The sequence below is a fragment of the Ambystoma mexicanum genome, chromosome 6q, assembly GCF_040938575.1.
Source record: "Ambystoma mexicanum isolate Mex_15411 chromosome 6q, UKY_AmexF1_1, whole genome shotgun sequence".
NCBI classification, from domain to species: Eukaryota; Metazoa; Chordata; class Amphibia; order Caudata; family Ambystomatidae; genus Ambystoma; species Ambystoma mexicanum.
Genome location: NC_090937.1, coordinates 183,595,915 through 183,613,959, shown reverse-complemented (window position 1 = coordinate 183,613,959; position 18,045 = coordinate 183,595,915). Strand labels below are relative to the sequence as shown.

General features: G+C 51.3%; 1 protein-coding gene across 2 annotated transcripts in view; it reads right to left on the bottom strand.

The window, feature by feature from the left end:
- DNAJA1 (DnaJ heat shock protein family (Hsp40) member A1) overlaps positions 1-18,045 on the bottom strand; it is a 344,000-nt gene that overhangs the window by 276,866 nt on the left and 49,089 nt on the right. For both annotated transcript variants that reach the window (XM_069630610.1, XM_069630611.1), the window contains exon 2: positions 16,544-16,685. In XM_069630610.1, coding sequence (XP_069486711.1) covers positions 16,544-16,675 — 132 coding nt within the window. In that variant the 5' untranslated portion in view covers positions 16,676-16,685. The remainder of the gene's footprint in view (positions 1-16,543; positions 16,686-18,045) is intronic.

Here is an 18,045-nt window from a genome sequence, read left to right as displayed (position 1 = left end):
GTTCAATCTTTGGAGACCGCCTTGCCTCCTTGACCTCCCTGTCGACGACGGGCACCACCTGACTTGCCGCGTCCCCTGTAGGCTTCCTGGGACTAAGATCTTGCCGCTTGGCGGTACGTGGAGGAGCCACTTCCGGATCCCTTGGAGGCACCTTGTCTGCCTCCGGAGCTCCGAAAGGACGGCCGTCGTTGGAGCACTCCCAGTGCCCGGGCAGTCTCCGTGTCTGCCTTGATGGCCTTAAGCGACTCATCAACCGCCTTCCCAAACAGGTTGTTCCCGTCGAAGGGCATGTCCAAAACCTTGGTTTGTACGTCCTGGTGGAAATCCGTCGCCTTGAGCCATCCTCGTCGTCTCAGGCAAACGCCTTTGCTCAGCTGACTGAAACTGGTGTCGGCAATGTCCGTTGCCACCGTGATGGCGTGGTCCGAAGCAATCTCACCTTCCTGTAGGATTTCAAGGGCCTCAGCCCTTTTGGCGTCCGGAAGGAAGTCCATCAGAGGGGCGATTCTGAACCACAACTCCCTGTCGTAGTAGGCTACGATAGCCAGGGCGTTGGCCGCCTTGATAGTCGTTGCTGCAGATGAGATGACCCGTCGTCCCATCCTGTCCAGCTTCCTGCCCTCGCCGTCCGGCGGGGAAGTTGATGTCGAGGCCGATGCCGCCCCCCCCGCTTTCTTCTTTGCCGCCGCGACGACGACCGAATCCGGGGTAGGTTGCGCCCGAAGGCACAAGGGGGCAGCGTCGGGGACCCGGTACTTCTCGTACTGGTCCCTTTTTGCTGGCGCCGTGGCAGGGTTCTTGAGGAGGGCGAGGCCCTCATCCCAGAGGTCATCAAGAAGTGGCACGGCGAGGACCGTCTTCCTTTTAGCCTCACGCCGTTGGTAAAGGAACCCTTCCTTCTCTTCTGGGCAGAGCTGGAAGAGCTCGGATGCCCTGGAAATCATGGCATGAAAGGATCCAATCTCGTCGGGCGGGGACGCCCGACCAGGGGGCAACGGGGGACACGTCCCATCGTCACCTCCGTCGTCATCTATACCTGTCGTAGCCGTGTCAGTGCCTGTATCATCCCCGAGGGTAGTAGACCGGGGAGAAGGCAGAGCAGGCCGCAGAGGTGGCATAGGATGCGTCCTCTTATGCAGTGGACTTTCCGAAGGTCCCGGCTCCGGTTCCCCGAACGGGTCTGGCTCCGGTACCTCCGTCGGGGGTTGGGGGGGGACGGAGGGACAAACTTGTCCTCATCTCCGAGCACAAGGACTGAATTGCTGACAAAATGGCCGCCAAAGTGTCCTGCGGCACCGGAAACGACAGGCGCGAGGGCTCTTGCGGAACCTCGTCGGCGACACTGCTCTCATAGTCGCCCTCGTCGGGATCCCTCCCGATGGGCTGGGCCTCTTCCACGACTTTGATGAGCTCTTCTTCAGTGTCCGTATCTACGATGGCCACCTGCCCCTCCCCCACCTTTTCCAACAAGGACTCCGTGGGGGTCTTCTCAATGGGCCTGAAAGACGACTCCCTCCGCGGTGGCAGGGAGATTCTGGGTCCTGAGGTCGCCTCCACTGGCGTAGCCTCCACAGGCTGAGCCAGGGCCGCTGCAACATCCTCAATCGAGGTCTTAGCAGGTTGAATTAAGGCCATCGTCACCTTCTGTACGCTTGGGGCCTTCACCTTGGGGGGTGGGTCCGAGCCTCGCTCCCTCTCTGCCGGAATCTTCGCGATCAACCGGGGCCTCTCCAGAAGCTTTGCCAGGTTCTCCGACTTCCTCTTACCCGAGCCAGAGCGTTGGCTCGTGGTTGATGGCACCAGGGAGGATGCACCCTGTCTGGCAGCCAAAGAGTCCGACCATTCGGCGCTCCTGGTGCCCACGGACTCGCGGTGCTTGGCCTTTTGTTGAGCCCCCGTCGCCAGGGCGCCCTCACAGGACTTCAAAGACCGCTCAGACTTTTTTTCTTCTCGCCTGACGGGCTCTTCCCTTCCAGCCAGTTGGCGAGACGGAGGTGGCAATCCTTCATGGTCCGCTCCGACATGTTCCCACAAAACGCACAGTCCTGCTCCGTGTGAGTCTTGTCCTCATGGAGACAGAGGCATAATGAATGCTCGTCCTCCTTGAAAACATTCTGAAGATGGCATCCAGGGCAGGTCCTCAACAGCTCCCCGGGCGTCGAGCTTCCTTTCTCCTGGGCCATGTCTGGGGTAGGCCTTGGAACTTCTGGAATCCTCCAAAAGCGCAACTCGACGACATCTTCACCCTTGAGGGGGTGTAGAAAATTCCGAAACGGATCCCCGTTGATCGGATGTAGAAACGGTGGAGCTTGAGGCTCCATTTAACCGAAAAATGAGAAAAATCTCCTGAAAAAGCGCGAAAACTAAGCAAAAGCACGAGAGCTACAGCACGAGGACTCCCAACACTTGAACGTGCGGTAAAAATCTGAGGATGGCTGCCAGAGGCGGTGCTTAGGGAGAGGGCAGTCATTGGCTGGGGGGCAGTATGACCCAGAGACCAGTGATTGGTTACTAAAAAAGACCAATCAGAAACGAAACTGATACGAATACGGATTTTTTTCTATACTGAGGATTCCCAGCCTGACGGGGAATATTCATGAGCTTGTGAATCCATGCCAGACCCCATGCTGGAGAACCAAAAATATCTGGAGTCACAGAAACTTTTAGGGTCAAGACAATCTGGCTTCCGCCCCCTACATGGGACGGAAACTGCCTTGATTGACTTGAAAACTGATCCATGAGTTGAGACACAAAGGGAAGACAGCACTGTTTACTTCTTGATCTCTCAGCTGGTCGACCACAGGGCCCTCTGCAGGCACCTGGACTCAGCAGCCCACTTCTCCACTGAGGCCATCAAATTGATAGAATCCTTCCCGAGTGAGAGAACTGTGGGGGCGTTCTCCCCATCAGCAGCTGCAAAACCCTCTCAAAACCCTCTACGATCTAATGTGGTGTGCCTCAGGGGTCCTGTGTATCCTCCCCTACTCTATACAATAGATTCACCAAACCCTTGTTTGATGTTCTGGACCTTCTGGGTATCTCCTATACTAATTATACAGATACACAGATTCTCCTCCCGTTTTCTGGGGATCATGGCAAAGACTTGGCGTTGGTGAATAGGGTATACCTCATTGTTCAGGCAAGGATGGCCACTCACGGTCTATGCCTGCACGATGACAAAATCCTAGGCACTCACTCAAACAAACTAGGACACAAATATGCCTCATTTACCACTGATGGAAATATTATCAAGGTATCCAAAGAGGTAAAAACCTTTGGCTTTTACCTTGATTCCACCATGTCCTTTGACAAACAATTGAAATCCCTGGCCTCTACCACTGCCTACACATGTAAGCTTATTAGAGCGGGTAAGCCATTCCTTACTAATCAAAGTTGCATTATCCTGGCTAGAGCTCTAATCCTCTCTAGGCTGCATTACTGCAATGCCCTTTACAGTGGGGCCAACAAAGCCATCAGAAAACAAATTCTGCAAAACAACGCTCTAATAGCGGCACTAGGTATGCATAAAAAGGACTTGTATTCCCGCTACTAGACATACAAGGAACAAGTTACTTACCTGTAACTGTTCTCCAGCATGGATTCACATGCTCATGAATATTCCCCGTCGTCAGGCTGGGCATCCTCGGTAAAGAAAAAAATCAGTATCAGTTTCGTTTCTGATCTGTCTTTCGTAGTAGTAACCAATCACTGATCTCTGCGTCATACTGACCACAGCCAATGACTGCCCTCTACTTAAGCCCCGCCTCTGGCAGCCATCTTCAGATTTTTACCGCACGTTAAAGTGTTGGGATCCTCGTGCTATTGCTCTCGAGTGTTAGTGTTTTTTTCACGTTTTTTCTCAGAATTTTTTTTTTTCGGTCAAAAGAGCCTCAAGCTCCACCGTTTTCTTCATCCGATAATCGGGGACCCGTGTCGGATTCGTCTACGCCCCTCAAGGGTGAAGATTTCGTCGAGCCACGCTTTTGGAGGACTCCAGAAGCTTCTCAGGCCCATCTCGGACATGGCCCAGGAGAAGGGAAGCTCGACGCCCGGAAAGCTGTTCAGGGTCTGCCCTGGATGCCAGCTTCAGAATGTCTTTAAGGAGGACGAACACTCCCTTTGCCTTTACTGCCTACATGAGGACAAGACGCACGTGGAGAAGGACTGTGCGTTTTGCGGCAATATGTCGGAGCGGACCATGAAGGACCGCCATCAACGTCTCGCCAACTGGCTGGAAGTAAAGAGCCCGTCAGGCGAGAAGTCCGAGCGGTCTTCTAAGACCTTTGAGGGCGCCCCGGCGACGGGGGTCCAACAGAAGGCCAAGCACCGCGAGTCCGCTGGCACCGGGAGCGCCGAACGGTCAGGCTCTACGGGCGCCAGGCAGGGCGCATCCTCCCTGGCGCCATCAACCACGAGCCAACGCTCTGGCTCGGGTAAGAGGAAGGCTGAGCACCCGGCGAAGCTCCTGGAGAGACCCCAGTCGAGCTCGAAGGCCCCATCGGAGGGGGAGCGAGGCGGTGACCCTCCCCCCCCCTCCCCCCCCACCCAAGGAGAAGGCGGTGAGCGCACCTAAGGTGGTGAAAGCCTTAATCCACCCGGTCAAGGCCTCCATCGAGACAGTCGCGGCGGCCCTGGCTCAGCCTGTGGAGGCTACACCAGTGGTGGTGACCTCGGGTTCCAGAGTCTCCCTGCCACCGCGGAGGGAGTCCTCTTTCTTGCCCATCGACAGGACCCCCGTGAAACCTCCGACGGAGAAGAAGGGGGGGGGGGGGGGGCAGGTCGTTGTGGATTCGGCCTCAACCTCTGAGGAGGAGCTGATCGAAGTCTTAAGACACGGCGTTGGCGTGGAAGAAGACCAGCCGGTCGGGAGGGACCCCGACGTAGGAGACGACGAGAACGTCGAGGGTGCCGACGGGGCTCCTGACCGCCCGTCGGACTCCCCTCAACCAGTGCCGCAAGACAACTCGGCGGCCATTTTGTTGGCTATACAGTCCTTCTGCTCGGAGATAAGGACGAGACTGCCGTTACCACCAACGGAGGAACCGCTCCCGACGGGGGACCCAGAGCCAGGCCCTTCTGGGTGCCCTCCCCCTAAGAGAAGGATTCATCCTCCACCTCCTTTTCAGCCATAGCGCCCTGTTCAGCCCTCCTCCCCGTCCATGACACGTGGGGATGATGCGGGGACTGACACGGCCGCGACGGGTACAGACGACGAGGTTTACGACTAGGATCTCCCGTCACCTCCCACCCGGGCTTCCCCGCCCGACGAGATTGGATCGTTTCACTCCATGATCGCCAGGGCATCCGAGCTTTTCCAGCTCTGCCCGGAAGAGAAGGAAGGTTTCCTTTATCAACGACGCGAGGCCAAGAGGAAGACAGTCCTCGCTGTGCCTCTACTAGACGATATTTGGGATGAGGGCCTCTCCCTCCTCAAGAACCCATCCACGACGCCGGCTAGAAGGGATCGGTACGAGAAGTACCGGGTCCCGGACGCGGCCCCCTTGTGCCTTCGGGCACAGCCGGACTCTGTAGTCTCCGCGGCGGCCAGGAAGAAAGCGAGGGGGGTGCGGCCTCTACGTCGACCACCCCGCCGGACGGCGAGGGTAAGAAATTAGACACGATGGGACGCAGAGTCATGTCGGTAGCGACGACGATTAAGGTGGCCAACGCCTTGGCTATCGTAGCCCGCTACGACAGGGAGTTGTGGTACAAGCTGGCCCCCCTGCTGGACTTCCTACCAGATGACAAGAGGGTGGAAGCCCTAGAGATCTTGCAGGAAGGAGAGGTGGCGTCGGACCACGCCATTACGACGGACATCGCTGACACTGGATTTCGCCAGTTGGGCAACGGCGTGTGCCTTAGGAGGTGTGGATGGCTCAAGGCTACTGACTTCCGTCAGGACGTGCAGACCAGAGTCTTGGACATGCCGTTCGACGGAAACAACCTGTTTGGGAAAACAGTGGACGATTCCCTTCAAGCCATCAAGGCGGACACAGACGGCCCGGGCTCTTGGGGGTTCTCCAGCAACGGCGGCCGCCCTTTCGGAGCGGCAGAGGCAAACAGGGTGCCTCCAAAGTTTCCAGCGGCGGATTTTCCACCTACCATCAAGCGGCCCGTTCGTCGTCACAGGAAGCTTACAGGGGACGAGGCAAGTCAGGCGGACCCCGCCGTTGTTGCCAAGGAGGACAAGGCGGAAAAGCCTCGTCGAAGCAGGACTGACCCGGCCGTGGGGTCGGGCCCCCACCGAAACACCCCGGTGGGAGGCCGGCTGGCGCGCTTCGTCAGCGTGTGGGAGTCCATCTCCACCGACTGTTGGGTGCTGGACGCCCTAGCTCAGGGTCACACGCTCGAGTTTCTAAAGAGGTGCCCGCGCGTTCCCCTGTGGCCAGGAAAGAACATCACGTCCCTCAATTTCTCTTGGAGGTAAAGGCGATGCTCAAGAAGGGCGCCATCTGCATGGGCCCGAGGACGCCTCATCTCAGCGGATATGGACCTACCAGCCTACCCAGAGAGCCTTCCTCTCCTTCGGGGGGCCTGCGGCTGTTCAGGGGCGGTTGATTCCCCCACCTTCCTGATTAGTCACCCAGCTTCTGAGAGCCTCTTCTCTCTCCCCGAGGGCCTACAGCCATGGTTCTGTGGGGGGAGGGGGGGGGGGGGGGGGGGGGGGCTCCGACTGTGGACTTCTCTGGCTGCCGGATCATTCACCCAGCCTCGTAGATCTCCAAGCCCTCAGCATCCCCACACAGGAACAGAATCTCTGGTTTACCACACATCGGGAAGGCTGGTGGCAGTCAGGGCAGTGGCGTGTCCGACCATCAGTTCCTACCCCTCTATTGCATAAGGAGCCGCCAAGGCTTGTCTGCAAGGACCCGGGCCACAGGCCCGGCGTGACCCAGGGGTATCACAGTGGAGCGGGGGTGCTGACCACCCCGCAAGAAGCCTGACCCCGATTGATCAGAGCCATGTCTTCGGCTGGAACTTCCTCAGAAGCTGGGGCGACTATATAGAAACGGTCTCTGGTTGCGGGGCGCCTTTTTGAGCAGTAGGAGGGGTTATATGGCAGGTTGGGTCCATCTCCCCCGGTCAGTGTTTGGTGGCTTGTTGGGAGGTGGGAGGGGGAGGGAGGTGGTGTTTTCACTTCCTCCTGGGCCCTCGCAGCGAAACTATAGCACTTGCTCTGATCACATGGGGAATTAAAGCACTTTCCTGTTCCGGTCGCCTCACGCCATTGAGCTCACGGTTGGAGCCTCCAGATGTCCAGTTGAGAATAAGGATTCTCAAGTTGGGGGTGGAGGGGGGTTGGGATTCCCCTAGTTCAGTTAGGGTTGCTCCGATCCTCCATGTACAAGTTAGAGAAAAATCACATTGTTCTGTGGTCCATGTTTAATTTAGGAACCCATTGCCTGCTCAATTCCTATACAGCATTGCATCGCTTGAATATTCCGGTAGGTCACGCCCCATAGCCAAACTCACTTCCTTTCCTTGCAATGCAGGATGATGGAAGTACACAAAATACTCTCCTGGAATGTGCAGGATTTAAATTACCCGGGAAAGTGTAGATCAGTGAAGCACATGCTCGACCTTTTTTCTGGGGACATAGTTCTCCTTCAGGAGACTAATCAGTTGCAAGTAGATAAAAAATGGTTGAAGAAAAGGGAAGTAGCCATACTATTGAGTGAAAGGGTCCCCCTATCCAGAATAATAGTTGGGAGATTTCTGCTACTGAAGGGTTTACTGGGGGAACGCCCAATTACCATAGGGGCGATTTATTGCCCGAATTCGGCCCAGGATAAGTGTAATCGCAGATCCGATTCCATCCATCCTCGCCTTTGCTGAAGGGGATTTTAACCTGGTCCCAAACCCTCTCCTGGACAAAGCTCTCCAACGAAATCAGACAATACCCAAGCTCTGTCCTTCGCGGGGCTCCTGAGGGAAACGACTACCGTTGATGCATGGAGATTAATGACAGTTAGAGGGACTACACGCACTATTCACACGCACACCGGGGCTTCTCACGTATAGATCTCAACTCTAGCGAGATCTTCCTATGTCTGGACAAGGTGGAAATTCTCATTCTAGGTCTTTCTGATCATGTTCCAGTGGCCGCAGGCCTTAGCATAACAGGTCATATTCGCCCCCGCCAAAGCTATTGGCATCTTTACGACCCCATCCTACTGGATGTTGGGGGAGGGGGTTGGGTTCAAAAGCGAAATAGGTGATGTCCTTACTAAGTACTTCATGGAGAACTCCACCCCTGATGTGGCGGTGGCTACGATCTGGGACGCCATGAGGGTGACGGTGAGGGACGCTTTGATCAGCGCAGGGGCAGAACAGAGCCGGGTAGCCAGCTTAGAGGCGGCAGGGTTGGAAAGAGTGGCACATCTGGAGAAAGAATTACAATCCAGCATGAAGTTCAGAGGGCTTTATTGAAAGCCAAGACCGTTTGAGATGCACTGGGCTGACCGTTCCGCCAGGTCACTAGCTTTCACAAAACAATTTCATTATAGTAGGGGAAATAAAGCAAACCTAATACCGGCATACAAGCAAAAAGACTCGTAACAGAACAACATCTCCCGCCTCATTGGGGCTGACGGTCGCCCGCGTTACACGGAGGACAAGTGTCATGATGCCTACCTCCAAGGAGTCAGGCTGGGCCCAGCAACCCCAGAGGCAGACATCATTTTCCCCAGGGAAGTCTCAGTCGGGGCCCTTTGGACTCAGTCCTGGCGCCTTAGGCGCCAGGCTCATAGCGGACCCCAGTCCTGGCGCCTTAGGCGCCAGGCTCATAGAAGAGGATATGTGTTTAAGTGCTTGGGTGCACACTTACCTGATGCAGACCTTGCTGCTTCATCCAGGCCCTCTTGAGGCCTGAATGGGACTACTTTACCTGTAGGACTACTTCACCACCCGGGTGTGGTTGGGGAAGGATACATACCAGGAACTTCTTCCAAGGCTATTTAAACCCCACCCGAACAGCCACACGTGCTTTGTGTTGTTCTGCACCTAGCAGCTGGACGCTCACCGTGTCAGCTCCTGCATCCTGACTTCAGCCACGCCTGCCAGCACCCTGGAACACCTGCAAGGGGAGAAAGGAAGAGAATAGGAGAAGAAAAGCCCTTACCTGCTAAATCTGCATCCCGGAGTCATTTCTCCAACGGCCCTGAAAAGGAAGACATCATTTTAAAGGCATTTTGTTTCGATCGCTGCAGCGCTGCATTTTACTCACCTTTGCAAGGCGCTTCCATCTTCAGCAGCGATCTTCCGGATTCAGCTACGCCCCGGCGCCTAGAGGAAAAAAGACAAGAACAAAGGTGAGAGGGAGAAAAGGAATAAGGAAAGCTCAGTTTCCTTTTAAGTCTTACCTGTTGGATTATTCCCACTGCATTTCGGGTCCTGCCGCTTCCTGGCATCTCCTATGGGGAAAAAAGACAAAGACATTGAATGAGCGAATGCAAAGACATTACCTGAGCGCTCATCCAGAACTGTTTCACTTCGGGTCGGCGCCATATCTCCGGCACTCCGAACCCCGGCCCCTAAGGGGAAAAAGACATAAGCATTAGCGCTTGCTGCAATTAGACAACAAACATTATTATTAATCTTGAACTTTTGAACAGAACTTTTACAGCGCCTTACCTGAACAGTCAAGCTTACCTGAACTCCCATCAATCCTCAATCCAGTGAAGTAACTGGGTTTCAACACGCCCCTGCATCAGAAGCAGGATGGAGAGCTCATCCTTCCAAACCCTAAGGTGAGGCTTCACGGGGAATCGTGGAGGAGGTATCGTGGAGGGTTGGAAGGCTTGAGCATTGTTCCACAGTTGGTAATACTCCCTTTTCACGCACAGGAGGGTATCCAACGAGCCAGGGAAGCCAGAATAGAGGGGCCCTTCCTGTCCATCTTCAGAGTTCTGCGCCTTCGACACCGCCTCTGTGGGAACCAGGTGAGCGTTACAACAAGATGGCAGTGTTGGTGGCGCACCACAAGACTAATGGCCGGACAACCAACGACCATTGGGAACTTACCTTCATACTCACAACCTTGTAGCCTCCGACCGGAACTGTGCCTATTAGCATTTGGAAATCTAATCGGGGGGGCAGGGGGTGCTGGGGCTTAGGAAATCCCTGAGGCTATCAAATCCCTTAAAAATGCGGCTCCAGGCCCCGACAGGTTGACTGCAAAATGTATGCGCAAGTCCTGGTCCCCCCCCCCAGCTCACCATTCTGTTTAACTCTTTTTCCGACTCTGGGCTTGATCAAGTCAATGGCTGAATCAATCACGGTCCTGGTACACAAACCAGGGAAGGACCCGGAAATGGCCGCTTCATAGACCAATTTCCCTGATGAACAATGATGGGACGGTAGTCTCAAAGTTCTAGCGTCCCGATTGAAACCATACCTCCTGAATATCATCTGCAGTGATACCACGGGGTTTAACCCTGGGATGGGTCTCAGGATAACATTAGACAAGCCATAGATATCAATGGTGGTTCTTTCCTTGGCCACTCACAAAGCGTTTGATCTGGTGGATTGAGGCTATATTGGGGCGGTGATGCCACACTTTGGGTTTGGGCCAATTTTTTGTAAATGGGTTATGGCAAACTATCAGATCCAGACCAGGCAATTAAACGGCAGTAGATCTGAGACGATCAGGATCACCAGGGGAGACATGGTTGCCCCCTCTCGCTAATGATCTTCGCTCCATCAATGGAGCCCTTTGCAAATCGATTCCATAGTAACCCAAACGTGAAGGGGCTTAAGGTGGGGGGGACATGAATATAAGATTGCGCTTAATGCAGATGACTTGCTTTTGACCCTCACGATCCCAAGCTCATCACTGGGCTTCCTATGGGAGGAGATCAACTAATTCAGGCAGCTGTCAGGGTCAATCTAGGCAAATCATCTGCGCTGGCGATTAATCTCACTACACAGCGAAGGGCAGAGCTGGGTCCTAGTTTGGCAATCCCCTGGGCAAAGTCCGAGATTGAATAACTAGCGGTGCAGATCCCCAATGACATCCCACCTCTACCGTTGTAACTTTGCTTAGCTATGGGACGACTTTAGGTGGGATTTGAAGTACTGGGTGAACCAGGAGATCTCATGGTTCGGGCAAATTGCTGCCGTGAAAATGGAAATCTTCCCTAGAATGCTATACTACTGCAGGACACGCCCAGTGAATATCCCTCCAAATGAATTGCGGGCTTTACAGAGGAACATATTAAGATTAGTCGGGTGGGGGACGAGCGACCAGGGGGGACCCGGGTCAGGAACTCAAGGTGGAAGATTTGGACTGCACAAAAGTACACAATATATCACTGATAGGGAGGGAGGATATAAGGTCTGCTACTGGTATTTCGTCACCCGAGCTCAAATGAACAAATCTAACCCTGAAATTCCTCCATATTGCTGGAGGGGCTGTCCAGCTATGGGCATTCTATTCCATCTGTTGGCCTGCCCCAAAGCAAGCGGTACTGGAGGGAAGTAACTAACCAGATTAAGGCCATTACCTGACTGGCTTTCCTGTGGAATCCAGGAAGCATACTACTGGGGGACACTAACCTGGTATCCACGGGGACGTCACTCAGCAGCTCCTGGCCTCTTACGACCTCAAACCCTTCCCTGGAGACTCTTCGACTGGCGACTGGGCCTGAAACACAGGATTGGTAGAGTTTAACTCCCTATTGTCTATGTGCTTCAACCCCTTCCTCCCCAGGGTCCAACCCTTCCTTTGATCCACAGCTCACCTTTTCTTGGATGGTGTGCTCTTCGTCTTGCTTTCAGCGCAGGGGCGCGTTGGTCCCTAGTTACTTCACTGGCGAGAGTCCGACTGCTAAGTATAATGAGTCTTTGAACAGTTCTCTAACTTCGTTCCATTCCTTCTGAGATGATGGCCAGCGTTCGGGGATGGCAGCGTGCTGCTGAGATGAGTGGCGCTGACGCCGAGTGAGCGCAATGCGCAATACACCCTTTTCGTATTTGTATTGAACCGAGTTCTTTTTCGGTGTCTTGGGTGCGCGACGTTGTCAGCGTGGATGCCGGTAATGAAGAACAAATGCGGTGAGCAAGCGCAGTATGCCGCGCCTCTAGAGGTTTCCACGCTAACCCAGACTTAAATAATGTAGGCAGAGGCTTCCTGTGGCAAAAGGGGGGAGGGGGGGGGGGGGGGGGTGAGAGGGGAGAGAACGAGTGGCACTCCACTCATTACAGACCCTACGCTCAGGTGGTATTGAAGAGCCCGAACTTTGAATTGTACTATCTGGCATGCCAGCTACAATACGTAGTACAATGGATGCCAGATGCCCCTACTGGAGATATGATTCTGCTACAACCAGCGCTGAAGACTTCCTTAGGGATCTGATCTGGACCCCCAAGAGATTACAGCCACACGTATTTAGTGAAACTAAGGATACAAATATGGAGGACCTGCAGAACCATGGGACTGGTAGACCAGATACTCACCGCAGCTAGGGGTAGCTGAGGTAATGGCTGATGGGCATGGATGTAGAACAAGTGTAAGACGACTGGGAGGCCTGCGGGATTGCGACAACGGGAGATTTGAAGGGTGAAAACAGGTTACTAGATTTTGCGGAATTCAGAGGCCACAAATATACACAGGGCAGTTTCTGCTACAAGGGACCATGATTAGTACAATTAAAAGAAGGTGTCCTGTTGTCAAAGGAGACTACAGAATGTGAAGACATGAAAACATTCAAACATCTGGGGTGGGGAAGGGGGGGGGGACATGCGATCTCCAGAATCCAGAAATCTATCGCGCCTCGAAAACTGTTAAAATGTGAGAGACAATGGGAGGAAAAGTTAGGGAGAAAATTGGAGGACACGACATGGCAAAATGCCAAAGCATAGCCCTCCATCACAAAGAGGTCTCTAGGAATGCCAGGCTACAGCCAATGCAATTGTACATAACACATAGGGCATAGTGTCACTAGCTGCAATAGCGAAATTTAAAAAGGAGCAAGTAGGCAAGTAGGCAAGCATGTTCTAAATGTGATTAAGAAAATGTGGGATCGATGCACATGTTTTGGTAATGCAGGGCTTTTGGGATGGAGTGGCGAGTAAAGTAGCTCTAGGTGGTATCACTCTGGATATCCAGTCCCCAGAGGCGTGTTTGCTGGGCCGGTACAGTAAAAACCGCTAAGCAAAAGCCCTTAACTTGATCTACATATCAGCTAAGCAAAGCCTAGCCATGCATTGGAAGGCTACTAAAGAGCCCAGTAAAGAAAGGTGGTGGGAAGACCTCAAGAAATGGTCTGAGGCGGAAACGGGAGTATGGGGAAAAAGATATGGTAGAAGAGAATCTTGACATGGGAACGGATATGCACCAATGGATTGCCCCAACGGTGACTCGGTTCAATCAAAAGGAGGAAATGGATGCAACCCAAGGAACGCTGGTTGGAACCGAGGAAGTGTGAAAGAATACATATGGCAGTTTAAAGGGGGGGGGGGTTGGGGAGTTAAGAGGAGAAATGTGAACCGAATTGTATTGCAGCAGGTGATTAATGTTATTTGATTTAACAGCGTTCTCTTCGCTTACATAAAGTTATTCTCATATGTATGGTATGTGCCATGTTATAGTTGCTGCTGTTATAGCATGTGCAATGCAAATAAGAGCTTGTAGAAGATCGATGCGATTAAATATATGAACCCATTACCCTCAGTGTCAATTACGTATTTGAGTAATGCTCGAGCATGGTGTCTTTTGAGTGCAAAGAACTTCAATTTCCTGGCTGTATTTTAAATTATGCTAATGGGCGTAAACCCTCAGTAAGGCTGTCCCAAGCACTAGGTCAACTCCTGGGGTCACCATTATCATAAAACATGACTTCTGATTCCATGTCCACGTTCCACAGCCTCAACTGAGGTGGTGGGAAGGGGGCAGGAATCAAGCTGGACCACAGACAATTAAGTCAGGATGTTCCCTCCTGTTCCAGGGATTGTACTGTACAGGAACCTGCTTACATTGTGGAAGCACAGTCATGGGAATCTATTACTATAGGAGGTTCACCCGTGTCTTTGGCCCCCCCCCCCGCCCCACCCCACTCGGGATGTTGTCCAGGAGATGACATTAATCCCCACCGAAGATTGCACTCATCTCCTTTCGCGATAATGCACATTTTTGCTTAGTCAATGGTGCCATGGTTAACTTGCTCACTGACAGGGTTTTTTTTCGACAACTGTTAGCTGACACAGAGGACTATTTTTCTAGCGACAGTATGGTTAACATTCGGCTCGTCTCCGACTGGTGTTCAACAGCGTGGTGGAAGACCCTTGGCCGGTTGTCATGTTGGCGGAGACAATATCTTGTGTGCAGTTGACATTAGACAACCATGTTGTAGTCGACAACCCACGCACAGTGGACAGTGAGTTTGTGGTGGCCCATTTCCGTCAACAGTCATGGATGTGGTTGTTGATTTAGCAACCACGGACTTAAGGGCTGCAAACAAGTGCTTTGATGAGGTTGTGGCAGATGCAGTTATGCATAGGAACAGTCATTGAAACATTGTGTATAGGCACATTATAAATGCCATATCATATCAAACCAGCATTGTTAACGAATAGACCGGTTGAACCGCCAGGTCCCGAGTGATCCTCCCACCTCTGCTTTTTAGTAAGGGCTGGAGGCCTCTATGATCCAGCCCTCTTGTGGTACAAGTGATTGACAGGGGTCCTTACTGCCACTCTGCCTCTCAAGGGTAGTACTTACCGTCATTAAGCAAACGCACAAGAAGTCTGTCTAGCCCTTAAGGTCTGGTAGATTTGGCAATCTTCAAGCGTATGATTGAGAATATATGCACTCCCTGTGCCCGTCCCCCTTCATAGACGTTTGATGCCACATGTCTCACAGGGTTTAAAAGGACTTTTTGGATCTCCCTTCCATACTTGACCACCTATTTCTGAAGAAACGCAATGTCTTGGGATAAATACATTATGGGATAAATAATCTCAGGAGAAAAAGGTTTGTAGGACTCCTCAGCACGACGTGCGGTTACAATCTGAAGATGGCCTCTATGGTGGGCTGGATACTAGTCATCCCATGGTTGGGACTAAATGCAACCAAAATGACATTGATGGGATATAAAGACATACTGAGGGAACGGGGGATTCACAGCCTGACTGGGAATATTCAAAGCATGCAAATCCATACGAGTACCTTCCTTGCTCAGCATTGGATATTTCATGGAACAATAAACTAATTATCTATCTGACCTAGATTCAAAGAGCAATACGTAGTTACGTGTGTGTGTGTGTGTGAGAGATGGGCGCTGAACAGCAACACGTGTACGTACACCTTTCAAGGTAAATAGAAAAACATAAGCCAATACTAAGACAATGTGTGTAGTCTTTCAAGCAGCAAGGCCCCATGTCAACCCTAACCATTCCTGCCAACACTAGGGCCACAAAGTGATCGCAATGCAGGACCAATATCCCAATTAAACAGCAAAAAACCCTCTGCACTGCCCCCTCCTCCCCCCACCCCTTGAAGGAAGCAACATCTCCAGGCTTTGGCCAAACATGGATATTCACTGCCACTCAGATCCTTACAGAGCCCATACAACTCGTCACAATGTTAAAGCGCTCAAAGTTAACTTGGCAAATTGCAGAAAAACATAAAGGAGGCCCCGGTTGTAGCAAAGTAAAAAAAATAGGTAGTCCTCGTAGGGGAGCCTGGAAGACCAGTCTGTAAACATGATATCGGCATAGAACATTGCAGGGGGACAATACAAACCCACCAGTGTGCTTAATTGCGCGCAAACAAGGATTCAAACGCAATGGTGGTGAGGCGGCTAGAACGGTTTGAAGAGTACAAGGGAAACCTAGGGCAAACTAACCAGCCAGAAATGTGCCAATAGTTCTACACGGGAAAACAGCACCTCAGTGTTACTCACTACGATTCAATCATCACTTGGGAGTACAAATTAAGACCCAATGACAAAGCCTAGAAAAATTAAAGGTCCTTCAAATCAAGGAAAGCCACTCCAATCACGACAACTCATGCAATTTATGTACTGCCAGCCTCCCAACAACCTCAAAACGAAGTGAAGATCACTACATTTCAATTTGAGACATACATGAAGGGTCCTCTGCTGGATACAGTCTGGATCCAACCTTGGTCACACAACAAAGTTAGCAGGGTCAAAATATTCTCTGCCTCACATCAAGTGCTTATATAGTGCCGCCCAGTTACAAAAACAAACCACACTTATCATCAAGCATGCCATTAGTGGCTGGATCCAATATTTAATGGCAGGTCATTGAAAGCCAGTCATTGTACTGCTTTAACAGAACACTCGATTGCACACCATCTAATTCCCCAACCATTGACTTGAATGCCATTCTATGCATCCCGAGTAACCGTTTGCTCTTGGTTTTAAAGATCTGATTACCACTAATCAACAGGAAATAGACTATTCAGTGAATGATTTACAAAGCACATTAACATGACCACTCACTGGACTCCCATGCAAGCATTTGATTTTACAAAATTATGCAGCTTAAATTTACTTTTAAACACCTGAAAATAATTTACCTTTTCACCTTCATTGGGATTTTTATCGGGGTGATACTTCAGTGCTAGCTTTCGATAAGCTTTTTTCAGTTCTTCTTGGGATGCATTTGGTTTCACACCCAGGAGGTCATAGTAAGCAGTTTCCTTCACCATTTTTCAAACCCTAGAAAAAAAAAAAAAAACCTTATTTACTCATACACAGTGCAAAAATGTGACTAGAAATGTTGCCTCAAGGACTGCGCTTCTGGGCTCCCAATTTGCACAGAGAAACTGGCTCTCCCGATTTTCTATACCTTTTTAGACCAGTAGGCCAAACAATGTCACTGCATTGATTGCACTTGTATTTATGGTGTGTTCTAAACTGCATATTGTCCACAGTGGGCTTCTGAGACAGTGTGGCACAAAAAGAGGCTATGTACCAGAGAAGTTGAGCACAGAGTCACCTTTGTATCCGTGGCCAGTGCAGGCTGGTGGCAGCTTTGTACTTTTTACATTGTTGCAGCCTACCTAACGGTCTACAGCGAAGATACCTTTAAGTCTGTGGGCCAAGTTGCTCCTGGTGCTTTAAGGCACAGAAAAGGCAATCAATTTCCATTAGGCTTCCTGGCAGGAATAACCATTTACAGTCATTCTTCACTACTGGAACTAGTAAATGGTTCTCGCTCAAGCCCAACGCCATGGGGTTCAGAGAAGCCCAACTCCAGGGTTAAAACCTGAAGTAGAAAGCTAAAACCCAGAACCAAAGTCACTTACCCTCTCAACTCCTGCACACATCACACCACTTCTTACTTGTCAGTCAATTATCAGTTGCTTATGGTAGATGCAGGTCTTGAGGCCTGCCTAACCATTATTGGTAAACAAGACTTAATGAGACTGGAGTCAAGTACAAATGAATCGTTTACAATATTCCCAAGTAAAAGATTGCCAACAGGCAAATACTGAAATATATAGTATATTAGCAATCTGTGCGCATTAGGTCATGCGCAACGATAAAAGCCACAAAAGTGTTTGAAGCAGACACCAAGGGTACTTGAAATACAAAATGTATACAACATACAAGGTTAGAATTACAGCTGGGGAGAAGGTCCAAAAAAAGGGAAGATGTGTCAACGCTGTGGCTTGGAGGTAGAAACTCTACAGCACTTGGTAACGAGTTGTGTTGCACTCTCGGCCTCTAGAGAAAAATGGTTGGAAAAAACTGAGACCTTTGAGTCCAAACTTCCGCACGAGAGGTGGTCTATTTTAAGATGGGGAGGAAAAGTATCTTTGGCTTTATTGAATTTTGTGAGAGACACCTTTTCAAATTTAGATACGTAGCCCTGGTTTCAAATTTTCCTCCCTATATAGTTGTGTAACTTTCCAATCTGTTTTCCGAAACCTATGCATTTAAAGTTCTTGAACTAATTGATGCTATAATAAAAATAAAAAATTACAGCTCCCGTTACCAACCCTAGGTAGTACTCCTGTAGTAAAACTTCCAGCTCGGCTAAATCAGTAGCAGATCAAGAATGGTGCCCCTGGTG